This window comes from Hypanus sabinus, chromosome X2 (genome assembly GCF_030144855.1).
Source record: "Hypanus sabinus isolate sHypSab1 chromosome X2, sHypSab1.hap1, whole genome shotgun sequence".
Classification (NCBI taxonomy): Eukaryota; Metazoa; Chordata; class Chondrichthyes; order Myliobatiformes; family Dasyatidae; genus Hypanus; species Hypanus sabinus.
Window position 1 is genome coordinate 37,909,373 of NC_082739.1, and position 13,389 is coordinate 37,922,761.

The 13,389-nt window shown below is 45.3% G+C and overlaps 1 protein-coding gene across 2 annotated transcripts in view; it reads left to right on the plus strand.

Moving 5' to 3' along the window:
* The window catches only part of robo4 (roundabout, axon guidance receptor, homolog 4 (Drosophila)), a 115,930-nt gene that overhangs the window by 66,796 nt on the left and 35,745 nt on the right, over positions 1–13,389 (plus strand). Inside the window, exons 11-14 of one of the 2 annotated variants that reach the window (XM_059957272.1) lie at positions 525–713; positions 2,828–2,870; positions 3,591–3,721; positions 7,094–7,402. In XM_059957272.1, the coding sequence (XP_059813255.1) occupies positions 525–713; positions 2,828–2,870; positions 3,591–3,721; positions 7,094–7,402 (672 nt within the window). The remainder of the gene's footprint in view (positions 1–524; positions 714–2,827; positions 2,871–3,590; positions 3,722–7,093; positions 7,403–13,389) is intronic. The other variant, XM_059957273.1, reaches the window with a different exon arrangement.

Genomic DNA, 13,389 nt, shown 5'->3' on the forward strand with positions numbered 1-13,389 from the left:
CAGCAGCAACAAATTATGTCCACAGTGCTCAGCAGAATAAAACACAACAAGCAACAAAACAACAGCGAAAACCAGCCCCACCTCCCACCCATGCACATGCACAGTCCTCTAACCCTAATCCAGGCTGTCTTCTTTGGCCTCCAACCTCGAGAGTATTCGGATTTAGACTCGGACATGCAGACATTGGGCCTTCGGCTACTCCAGTGGACTCACAGAGATTCATAGACGTGGGGCTCCGTCCGACAGGCCCTGACTTGCAGAGTTCCATTTTATCCCTTGGGCCTTGATCCTCGGCATCAACCCTAGGACCCGCTGATCACCGAACACCAGGCCTCGAACTCCGTCCTCATCAATGACAGGACCCCGAATGCTAGGCCTCGAAGTTAGTTTTGCTAAGCTTTATTTTTGGACGTTCAAATGATATGCCTGTAAAACACACTGAATATCCCCTCTAGATGTAAGAAGTCTCAGTTTAACAACAGCCATTTGCTGTGAATCTGTAACTCATTATCTTTAAATCTTAGACCCCTCAGGTCAGGAGACATCATCGGAGTCTTCGATCTTTAGTCAGGTGCTGGAGTTCGTGAGGCGGCCGGTTTTCATTGCAAGTGCTGGGAGTGTGATCTGGGTCATCCTGATGGTGCTCAGTGTGTACTTGTACTGTCGCCGTACCAGACGGGGTCACATCCAGGAGAAGCACAAGCTGAGCAAAAGTAAGAGAGACTTGATGCCGTATATCATCAGCATCACTGTACACTTTAAAGCTAGAGACTTGGGGAAGGATAAACTTTGAGATGAGAACAATCAGGTTGATGTAACCCAACTATCCTGAGGGTTAGACTCTTGTATATTTTGAGATCGGTCATCTTTTAAGTTCAATTGACTATTTTTGCCTGGTGAAGATAATTTTGAAGCAAATGCAAGACATATTATTCCCTTTATCTCTTTTTTCTTTACTCTTCACTTTATTTTCTGTCTCTCTGCACCCCCATGTTCCGCCTTTAAAGACTATCCATCTTTTCCTTTCCATGAGCATTAATTTCTCTAACTTCCAGTGTTCACTCTCCTTTGTCCCTTCTTATCTTTTCTTCTTCCACTGGCCCCATCACCTCTTTTTCCCTTTCATTGCCCTCTCATCACCCACACATTCTTCTCTCTGGAAACCCTGCTTACCTCCTTCCCTTTTTTCCAGAATCGTATGACCTGTCGTATCTGATACCACCTTTCACCTCACAGTTTCTGACATCATTCCTATTCCCCCCTCCCCCTCCTGGATTTACCCCCTCCCTCCTACCCTATTATCCTGGCTATCTCCCCTCTTTCCAATTAGGGTCTTAACCCAAAATGTAAAGTATCAATTTCTTTCAATAGATGTTGCCTGACCCACTGTGTTCTGCCAGCTTTCAGGGTTGTTTTCCCTTCCTCTCCTCTTACCTTCCATCTCTAAACATTGTACTCTCTCTTTACCTCATAACGTCTGATTTCTCCATCAAGTTTCCCACTCATGCACATCAATGTCTCTCTATCCTCTCAACCATTTCTCAGACTACACTATGAAGCAAACGCTCCATAACTAACCACTAGGTGGAGCACAAGCAACAGACTGCAGCCCGATCAGTTTGAGAACCAGCGACTGCTCTTTATATCTCTGCTGATAATGTGTCTCAGACACAACATTCCTTTCAAGTTCGAGTTTAGTTGTCATTCAATCATGCATGAATACTCATGAATACAGCCAAACGAAGCAGCGCTACTCCGGGGCCGAGGTGCAAAACACAGTACCAACAGTCACACACAGCACAAGGCACATATAAGATAGCAAGCGCATATAAGGTATTAGTAAAATACAGTCACACAAGAAGTATATAGTCCAAGACTCCAAGTCCATGAATGTTGCAGTAGTTTGCAGTTGAACTAATACAGCTTGTCTTCTGTTGAGTGAACACTGGGGGGCAGCACCGACTCCTGCTTGGATGCTTCACCACACCGCTTTCCTTTTAAAATAAAGACTCAGTGCAGATGCCAAACATTGAGACATGAGTGCTTATTCTCTAAGCTGAAAGTGACAGAAGAAAAGATGAAGGCGGCTGTAAAATGGAACCATAACAGGTTCTAAACTAAGGCCTTGAAGGTATTGAGGTGTGTGTTATATTCCATACTGGACCTATGTCACTTGTCCAAACCAGGCATGTGTCTAATTGCTTGTAACAGAGTTAATTATCACAGTAGTAATTGCAAGATATAGAATAATACACTTCTAATGCAGAGAAATGGGATTGATGTAAAGGGGCAATAAAGGTCTGCCTGGACATAATGGGCCGTAGTGCCCATTTCTGTGTTGTATGACTCTATAACTTGGTTAGAAGACTGTTTAACACATCAGTTAACATGTGGGATTCTATAATCATATTGATTTGATTTGACGATCTGTGGATGTAGTAGCCAAATTCACTCATGGATGAAGTGATGCTTTTCAGTTTCATGTGCATTTTAGATAGGAAATTTAATAATTGCTTAACAACAACAAAATGGTAACAAAACAAGATATCAGTCTTCCTGCTTCTGCTACTGAACCTAGAGTGCGTCACTGTTGCATTTTATCCACATTCTAGTTGGAATCTGTTGACCGGACATTGCAGTGTAACAAGAGCCAGGGCAGTGCAAACTATTGGATTGTTCTTGCAAAACTCGGCACTGAGCAGTGCTATCTTGATTTTATAAGTACAAACTGAGGAAAGTGCACCCGGCACAAAACGTGGCCAGACTATCCTAGAAGTCCCGCGTGGAGAAGGGCCATTTCTAATTCATGTTTATTTGTGCACTGCAGGCATGTTCCGGCTGGCTAATGAAGACATTATCATCAAGCACAGGTAAGCCGGACCAGGATGGGGTGAGTGTGTAGACCATAAGGCACAAGAGCAGAATTAGGCCATTCTGCCCATCGAGTCTGCTCCGCCATTCCGTCACGGCTGATCCTGGATCCCACTCAACCCCATATACCTGCCCTTTCACCGTGTCCTTTGATGTGCTTGCATTTGTTGGCCATAGAAAGCAGCCTATCTGGAATCATAATGGCTTGATATGGCAACTGCTCTGCATGTGGCCTGACGGTCAGAAACTAGAGTGATTGTAGGCACAGCTCAGCACCATGGAAACCAGTCTTCCCTCTACGAACCCTGTCTATACTTCTCACCGCCTCAATAAAACACTCAGCATAATCCAAGACCCCTCCCACACTGGACATTCTCTCTTCTTCCCTGTCCCATCCTGCAGAAGATACAAAAGCCTGAACGAGGAGCAAGGGCAGCTCCGTCCTGCTTTTATCAGACTCTTGAGTGGACCTCTTGGATGATATGGACTCTTGACCTCACAAACTATCTCATTCTGATCTTGCACTTTATTGCCTACCTGTCTTGCACTTCTCTCTGTAGCTGTTTATTCTTCAATGTTATCGTTTTACCTCGTTCTGCCTCAGTACTCTGATCTGTGTGAACAGTATGTAGGATGTGCTTGCTACAAGTGGCAATAAAAATAAACCAGCCCAGCAGCCACAAAGCAGCTGACCTGACAACCTTTTTGCTTTAATCCAGGATGAACCTCATTGATTCGCCTTGGCTGTCAAACTCTTGGAAATCAAACAGCTGCTCCAAGAACCTCAGCGCCAGCAGTACCCGTCCTCTCTGGCTGCACAGTTGGGAGAATCAGACGTACCGAGAAATGGGTAAGAGTGATCTGCAGAGTGGTGCGCAAAGCGTATTACAGCAAAGCCGCATTTGTTCTTCAAGCCTGCTGAGCCCAAAAATACACCAGCTTTCTCTCACTCTCTTACTGCTGAGATTGCTAAGTGGAGGTTGAAGAGAATGTCCAAAGTTATGATGGACCTTCCTTGCTCGTGATTGTGTATTAATAACTTGGATGTGGGAGGCCTGGTTAGTTTGCAGATGGCACAAAAACTGATGGTGGTGCAGATAGCACGAGAGGTTGTCAATGGCTACAATAGGATATAGATGAAATAGAAAGTTGGGGAGAAAGTTGGCTGAGGGAATTTAATGCTCAACAGTATGAGGTGACATATTTTTGGGAATTTAAATAGGGGCAAGTCATGCAAGTGGTACGGCACTAATGAATGTTAAATGGACCTTGGGGTTCAAGTACGTAGCTCCCTGAAAGTAGTACCAAGGGTAGATACAGTGGTGAAGAAGTCATTGGGATGTTTGCCTACATAAGTCAGGGCATATAATATAAACCTTGGGAGGTTATATAGCAATTATATAAACCAATAATTAGACTGCTCTTGGAAAATTGTGTGCAGTTCTTGCTGCCACACTATCAGAAAGATGTGGCTATGCTGGAGAGAACGTTGAGATGGTTCACCAGGATATCACCTGGATTGGAGGACGTTAGTTATGGATGGAGATTGGATAGGCTGGACTAGCTTTTCCTGGTGTAAGTGAGACTGAAAGATGACCTGATAAATATATTTAAAATTACAAGAGACATAAACATCATTTTATCCCATGAGAGGGGAGGATGATTTTTTTTTCACACAGTGGGCTTAAGGTCTGAAATCCGCTGCTGGAGGAGTGGTAGAATAAGATACAGTCACTGAGTTTCAGAGGCAGAGAAGGATACAGACCTGATCCAGGCAAATGGGGCTAGCGTAGCTGGGCACAAAATCAGCACAGACTTCTTACTGTGTTGAACAACTCTATGACTCTTTGTGATTGGGGAAATGTTAGCCAATGCTGACAGGTTTAAGATGAATGGCAAAAGGAGATTAAAGAGGATTTTTTTCTTTCTCGCAGTGAGGTGTTTTGATGCGGAATACAGCATGAAATGGTTTTATATGCAGATTCAGTGGTGTAAACTGTGCATGCTTAGTGGGTGGATGGGATTTGGAGCTCAGACACAGCGCGTAGAGCTTATTCAGAGGCTCTTTATAGGCTGTTTCTGGAACATTCTACGTGCATTGTTGCTGCCCAGAGAGCAGGTAGTCAAAACATTCAATCCTTAAAGGGATGACAGCCTTAAGACAAGTATTTTTCACCAACAATCATGCATATACTCATAAGTGGCAACTTTCAAATGGGAACTGGATATTACTGGAAAGGGAGAATAATAGGAGGAAGGAGCTGGTGAATGAGACTTTTAAATAGAGCAGTACAGAATGTAAGGGTCTCTTCAGTCTATCGACTTGCATTCACCAAAAGGGGTTGTTTCAAGCACCATAGTCTGAATAGCCATTTTGTGATGCGTGAGTGTATGAATCTCTAGAAACCATGTGCTCATGGTGTCCAGTGTGGTAATAGTTAGCATGAAGAGGTTTAGACCATAAGACATAGGAACAGGATTAGGCCATTCGGCCCATTGAGCCTGCTCCACCATTCCATCATAGCTGATTGATTTTCCACCTCAACCCTATTCTTCTGCCTGCTCCCCTTAACTTTTGACTCCTTTACTAATCAGGAACCTATCAACCTCTGCTTTAAATATACCCAGTGACCTGGCCTCCACAGCTGTCTGTGACAATGAATTTCACAAATTCACCAGCCTCTGGTGAAAGAAACTCCTCATCTCTGTTCTAAAGGGACATTCTTCTATTCTGAGGCTCTACTATTGGAAACAACTTCTGCACATCCAATCGATCCACTGTAGGTGTTTCAATATTCAGTAGGCTTCAATGAGATCCTCCTTCACATTTTTAATGCGAAGGGCCAGCGATTACAGGCCCAGAGCCATTAAATGCTCCTCATAAGTTAACTCTTTCATTCCCAGGATCATTCTCATAAACTGTCTCTGCACCCCCCCCCCCCTCCAACACCATCACATCCTTTCTTAGATATGGGTCTCTAAGAGCTGATTTGGCTTTAGTCACACACTGGTCTTTCCCATTCCCTCAATACAAAATCGATTTTTAACTCTACTTGCTATCAGTTGTGCTGGTGAATTGAATAGCTTAACCCAGTGGATGTGAGGTTGACTATTGCAGGAAATGGGAATGAGTGTTCCAGCCCAGCATTTTGAGCTTGGTGCTCTTACACAAACTTGAGGCTTTGCTGTGGGTTTCACTTGTCATGAATTTGGAGTAGTTAGATAGAATCAAGGTGTTTCAAGTTGTCCATCCTCCAGCGTTAACCCTTTGGTGGACACAAATATTTGCTATACCTATGTTTGGAACTAAATCACTAACACATGATGCTTCTTAATGGATGCTCAGCTGGGGATGTTTGATGAGACTGACAATTTGTTATAGAGGATAGAACAATGAGGGACACAGTAGTGCATTTGGTACAGCTGCTTCTCATGGTTCCAGAAGCACAAGTTCAGTCCTAACCTCTGATATTGTATGTTGAGTTTGCATTTTCTCTCTGTGACTACATGGGTTTCCTTTGGGTCCTCTCACATCCCAAAGCTATTCAAGTTGGTCGGTTAATTCAGACACTGTAAATTGCCAGTAAGTGTATGGTAGTATCTGCAGGGAACTTATTAGAACATGCGAAGGATAAAATGAGAGAGATAGGTGGCTGCAGATGCTGGAGGAATTCAGAGGTCAGGCACATTTATGGAGGCAAATGAACAGCTGATGTTTCAGGCTGAGAGCCATCATCTGCACTTGATGTGCTCAGATGAAGAGTCTCGATCCGACACGTGACTGTTTCCCTCCACAGATACTGCCCGACCTGCTGAGTATAAAATGAGGTTAGAGTGGAATTAGTGTAAATGGGTGCTTGATTGTCTGCATGGATTTGGTGGGCCAAAGGGCCTAGTTTCCATAACTCCCTATGACCTAATTGATGTTGTACCTTTGCATTATCTCTGTTCGGCATAGTTCCTCCTTGGTTAGTGGTAAACATTATTGAAGTGGCTATAGGTCAGGTTCTTGCTCAAGAAATTTCCTACTTTTTCTCCCAAAAGTAACACTCAACCATTGTCATTGGATGTTTTGGTAGAAACCAAATAGGACAGTGGCCACCAACATTTAGTGGCAGAATATTGGCTCAAACTGGTCATTACACTGCTCTGCTGTGGTAATTGGTAGTGGATTGAGAAGCTTTGGGCTGTTCATTGATGAACCTGCCTCTTTCCCTTGTAGGTTCATTTGAGAAGACTCCAGTTTTGAGGGTCCAAGGCCCCACTCTGTTGTCTGACAACAGCCTGAATGGGACATTCAGCACCGATATTAAAGGGAAAGATTTGAAAACTTTCGGCACGCTGCAGCACTCCACCATTTCCAACTGCAGTGTCCAGATGACTCCAGACCACAGCCCTTTGCCGTTGCTGAAGAACAACATAAACAGAAACAACATCAACAGCTTTGGTCAGGATGTTACAAAGTTACCGCAGAAAATGCTACCCTACCTGCATCCATATGAAGAGTTCTGGGATAAAAACTGTAATAAAGGTGAGCACTTGAATCCTGTGGCTTGGGAAGTGTCTGGTGCAAAAGGAATTTTCTTGGTGCTTCTTCCTTCTCTGTGCAGTGTCAAGGTGTTGGGAGCCCCACTGGATATGATTCCTTGCCGGCTTTCATTGTCTGATGTTTGAATTTATTAGGTACACTTATACACATGCTCATTAATGCAAATACCTAATCAGCCAATCATGTGGCAGCAATATAATGCATAAAAAGCATGCAGACATGATTAAAAGGTTCAGTTGCTGTTCAGACCAAACATCAGAATGGAGAGGAAAGGTGCTCTTTGGCTGCAGATTGATTGGTGGTGCCAGGCGGGGTGCTTTGAGTATCTCAGAAGCTGCAGAGACTGGGGCGATAAATAAAAGACAAACATCTAGTGATCAGCAGTTCTGTGAGCAAAATCGCCTTAATCAATGAGAGAGGAGAACGGCCAAGCTGACAGGAAGGCGACAGTAACTCAAATAACCACGTGTTACAGTAGTACGCAGAACAGCATGTTGAACTTAAGAGTAGATGGCCCACAGCAGTAAAGGACCATGAACATTGTTCATAGTTCAGAGTTCAAGTTGAATGATCATTCAACCATACATGAATACCCATGAATACAGCCAAATGAAACAGTGTAACTCTGGGGCCAAGGTGCAAAACACAGTACCAACAGTCATACATAGGACAAGACACCTATAGCCAATATAATATAGCAAGCACATATGTAAAATTCAGTCACTCAAAAATATAGTCCATTACCATTAAATACAGGAGGTGCCTAATAAAGTGGCCATTGAATGTAGTATTTCCAGCACTGTAAAACTCTGATAGTTTGCTATCTGACCATTTGGAAATGCTGAATGATTGGCATCTGGCTCACCAGGTTATGTTGGCTACACTCTTGCCAGGGCTCCCGTTCCCGTCTTCCTTCCACTCACCAGTGTCTCGACTCCTGCATGCAATCCAGCTCGCAGGAGCTCCAGTTCCTGTGGTCCTTTCCAGCTCACTTGGCCTCAGTTCCTGTGCCTTCTTCCACAATGCTTTCTGCAGTCCCTTTAAGCTTATCTGAGAAATACATACTGTATATTATGATACTGTGTAACATTTTATAAAGAGAAATAAAACTGTGTATAAATATGATTAAATTCCAATAATAGAACACAGAATGTAGAAATCTACCTCACCTTACAGGCCCTTCAGCCCACAATGTTGTGCCGACCATGTAACCTACTCTAGAAACTGCCTAGAGTTTCCCTAGTGCATAGTCCTCCATTTTCTTAAGCTCCATGTACCTATCTAAAAGGCTCTTAAAAGACCCTATTGTATCCACTCCTACCACCGCCACCAGTAGTGCATTCCATGCCCCCACCACTCTCTGTGTGAGAAACTTACCCCTGGCATCCCCTCAGTATCTATTTCGAAGCACCTTAAAACTATGCCCCCTCATGTTAGCCATTTCAGCCCTGGGGAAAAAGCCTCTGGCTATCCACACAATCAATGCCTCTCATCATCTTATACATCTCTATCAGGTCATCTCTCATCCTCTGTCACTCCAAGGAGAAAAGGCTAAGTACACTCAACCTATTCTCATAAGGTACACTCTCCAATCCAGACAACATCTGTGTAAATCTCCTCTGCACCCTTTCTATGGTTTCCACATCCTTCCTGTAGTGAGGTGGTAGTGACCAGAACTGAGCACAGTACTCCAAGTGGGGTCTGACCAGGGTCTTTTTTAGCTCACGGCTCTTGAACTCAATCCCATTGTTGATGAATGCCAACACACCATACACCTTTTTAATAACATTGTCAACCTGCACAGCAGCTTTGAGTGTCCTATGGACACGGACCCCAAGATCCCTCAGATCCTCTACACTTCCATTAATATTATACTCTGTCTTCAAATTTGACCTACCAAAATGAACCACTTCACACTTATCTCGGTTGAAGTCCATCTGTCACTTCTCAGCCCAGTTCTGCATCCTATCGATATCCCACTGTAACCTCTGACAACCCTCCAGACTATCCACAACACCCTCAACCTTTGTGTCATCAGCAAACTAAACATAGAACACTACAGCACAGTATGGGCTCTTTGGCCTGTGATGTTGTACTGACCTTTTAACCAACTCCAAGATCAATCTAATGCTTCCCTCTCATTTTTCTTTCATCCGTGTACCTATCTAAGAGTCTCTTAAATGATCCAGATGTATCTGCCTCTACCACCTTGCCTGGCAGTGCATATCACTCTCTATGTAAATAAAAAGAAATATATACAGCAGAGTGGATAGCCAGATACTTTTCCTGAGGGAAAAGGTCTCTGGCTGTCCACTCTATCTATACCTCTTTATCATCTTGTACACCTCTATCAAGTTGCTTTTCATTCTCCATCGCTCCAAAGAGGATCTGAATCATCTGATTATCTGCATACCCAAAGGCAGGTTATCGTAGGGTCGCAGTTCTTCACTTAGTCTGGTGATTGCCAGCAGCCTGTTGTACTAAGGGAGTCAACTCCAACTTGCCTGATCATTTGTTTACAAATAGCCCCACCCATAGCCTGCCCACCCATGAGTGTTCATGGGCTATTCAGAAATTTGCAGAGGAGAAGAATCCGTTCCTTCAGAAGAGTGCGTCTTCAGGCTCTTGTACCTCCTCACCAGTGGTAGTAATGAGAAGAGGGCATGTCATGAGTAGTCTTTAATGACGGATGCCACCTTGATGCGCTGCCTTTTGAAGGTGTCTTTGGTGCAAGGTCTGTGCCCATGATGGAGCTGGCAAAGTCTACAACCCACCAATATCTCTCTTGATCCTGGTGCATTGGAGCCTCCATACCAGGTGGTGAAATAAACAGTCAAGATGCTCTTCATGGTACAGCTGTCAAAATTTGCTAATGTCTTTGGAAACCACTGTCTGGGCTCCCATAATCTAGTGTCAGCCGCTGGACACAGCCATTTGTATTAGGCAACTGAAGGTAGGTGATATCATTCTAGGAAGAGGATGTTGGAAGATAAGGAAATAATGCAAGTCGGGGGGAAAAAACTATCTTGCGGTTATGATTTGTGTTGCCTGCCATTTACCGAGCGGCATGGAAGACCATTTGAAAAGAGAGAACATAAGGAAATAGGACAATGTTAGGCCACTCAGCTCGTCAAGCCTGCCCTGCAATTCCATGATTATGACTGACCTGCTGAAGGCCTCATTTTCTGCAGTTCCGGATTTTGCTTAAGATTCAGCATGAACACATTGGTGTTGGTGATAGGCTGGAGCTAAACGGATAAAACTAGATTTTCTTCCTATAAGACTTGATTTTGCATTTTTTATTTAAACAACAATCTACAGCTTTGCAAAAGGTGCTTTTCCCCCCTGCGCCAATGTTTAATTTCTTGATTTTAATAAACAAATTCCAACCCTCACATTGCCAGGTTGAAATTAGAACCCATGCCCACAGGCGCAGGGCTCACTATTAGCAGTCCTTAGGCGTCACCATTCTGCTATAATACCACAGTGCAGAGCTAGAAATTAGGTCGCAGTTTAAAATCAGAATGCATGCTTACTGTTTTCAAAGGCTGATCCTTGGCAAGTTCTGAGCAGCTGGCTCCAAAGTAGTTCATTAGACATGGTGCCTAGCAACTGACTTGCTTTTCCTACAGAATCTGCCACTTGGAATTGTGCAGGCAGTTTCCTTGTTGTTATCCCATACACATGACTTCACAGGATAATCCAAAGCTTGGCTTCAGTGTGCTTCCCAGCTGAAACTGCAAGAAAACAAGGGAGATAACTGCCACACGCAGAGTTACTGAGCTCTGCAGACAAGGGAAGCTCAAAGTTTGATAATTGGTCAGTCCCAAGGTGGCTCCATTGTTCCCACTGGGGCTTTAAGTAGACTCTCACTATCCCAGTGAAGTACATAATGATTTGGCTTGACTTTGTGTTTCTGATCATCAATGAAGCAATTCTTGCTCAGCTGCACATGTGCTGATCATGGGTGAGGGCATGACTGTGATGATTGAGAAGTCTATCCAGGCTTACCATCGCATGCAACATTTATCTCTCTCCCTCTCCGTCTCCCTCTCCCTCTTCCCCCCCTTCCTCCTCTTCCCCTCTTCCCCCTCTTCCCCCCTTCCCCCTTCCCCCTTCCCCCCTTCCCCCTTCCCCCCTTCCCCCTTCCCCCCTTCCCCCTTCCCCCCTTCCCCCTTCCCCCTCTCCCCCTTCCCCCTCTCCCCCTTCCCCCTCTCCCCCTTCCCCCTCTCCCCCTTCCCCCTCTCCCCCTTCCCTTCCCCCCTCTCTTCCCCCCTCTCTTCCCCCCTCTCTTCCCCCCTCTCTTCCCCCCTCTCTTCCCCCCTCTCTTCCCCCCCTCTCTTCCCCCCCTCTCTTCCCCCCCTCTCTTCCCCCCCCTCTCTTCCCCCCTCTCTCTTCCCCCTCTCTCTTCCCCCTCTCTCTTCCCCCTCTCTCTTCCCCCCTCTCTCTTCCCCCCTCTCTCTTCCCCCCCTCTCTCCCCCCCTCTCTCTTCCCCCCCTCTCTCTTCCCCCCCCTCTCTCTTCCCCCCTCTCTCTTCCCCCTCTCTCTTCCCCCCTCTCTCTTCCCCCCTCTCTCTTCCCCCTCTCTCTTCCCCCCTCTCTCTTCCCCCCTCTCTCTTCCCCCCTCTCTCTCCCCCCCCTCTCTCTCCCCCCCCTCTCTCTCCCCCCCCTCTCTTCCCCCCCCTCTCTCTTCCCCCCCCTCTCTCTTCCCCCCCCTCTCTCTTCCCCCCCCTCTCTCTTCCCCCCCCTCTCTCTTCCCCCCCCCTCTCTCTTCCCCCCCCCCTCTCTCTTCCCCCCCCTCTCTCTTCCCCCCACTATACATCCTCCCTATACTTTCCTCTGGCTGTTAATCCTGAGTGTTTATGTACCTAGTTCACCCTTCTGTGAAACAGGAGTAGGCCACTCAAACCCAACCATATTATTTAAGAAGATCATGGATTTGATCTGAAAAATCTAGTACCTACAGGCTAGGTGTACATAGACGATTGAAATTGGGAGATCAAGTTCAAAGTACATATACTGTAGGTCACCGTATACAACCCTGAGATTGTTTTCATGTGGTATGCGCAGTAAATCCAAGAAACACAATAGAATCAACAAAAAACCACACCCAACAAGACAGACAAACAACAAACTGTGCAAATAAAAAAGAAAAATACAGGTAGTTCCCGAGTTACGAACGTCCAACTTACGAACAACTCGTACTTACGAACCGAGGAAGGAGAATGCCGTACGCCATTTTAAGTCGTTGCCATTGTCATTGTGTTGAGTGTTTAACTTTGTATTCGGCTTAAATTTTTCTTAGTAAGATTCACCCTGACCCCGCCCCCCTGTTCCGGTCGGCTGGTGGCACAGTCAGATCAGCACCGTGCTAGAGAACGGAGGTTCCCGAGTTCGATTTAGCGACAGACCGCTCCCGTGCCAGGTTGATGTCGATCCAGTGACTCCCGTACCATCTGTGCCGGGTTGACATCGAGCTTGCAACTCGACCTTGTAAAAAAAAACACTGCCACCTCCAGTTTAAATTCCCACACGGAATATTGTGGAGGATCAAATACCCAAACCCAGCACAGCCCCCACTTGTCCCATTTAACCTGTCTCAGTGCAGTACAATTTAACACCCGGGGAATCGGTGCTGTGGTTCTTAGGACCCAGCGGACCTCGGGAGCCAGCGCAGGTCAGTACCTGCCACCCGCAGTGTTTCTGTTCCGTTGACGGGAAGTGATCGCGATTGAAAATAAAAGTGGAAATAATAAAGCGATTGGAAAGAGGTGAAGCGCCACTGGTAATTGGAAAAGCATTAGGCTACAGTCGGTCAACGATCGGAACAATTTTAAAGGATAACGGATAAAGTGAGAATAATGGAGCATGTGAAACGCCCTGCCCTGATGAAAGCTACAATTATTACTAAGCAACGCAGTGGTTTAGTTATTGGAATACATACGTTTCTTAAGTGTTTTATATGCATAG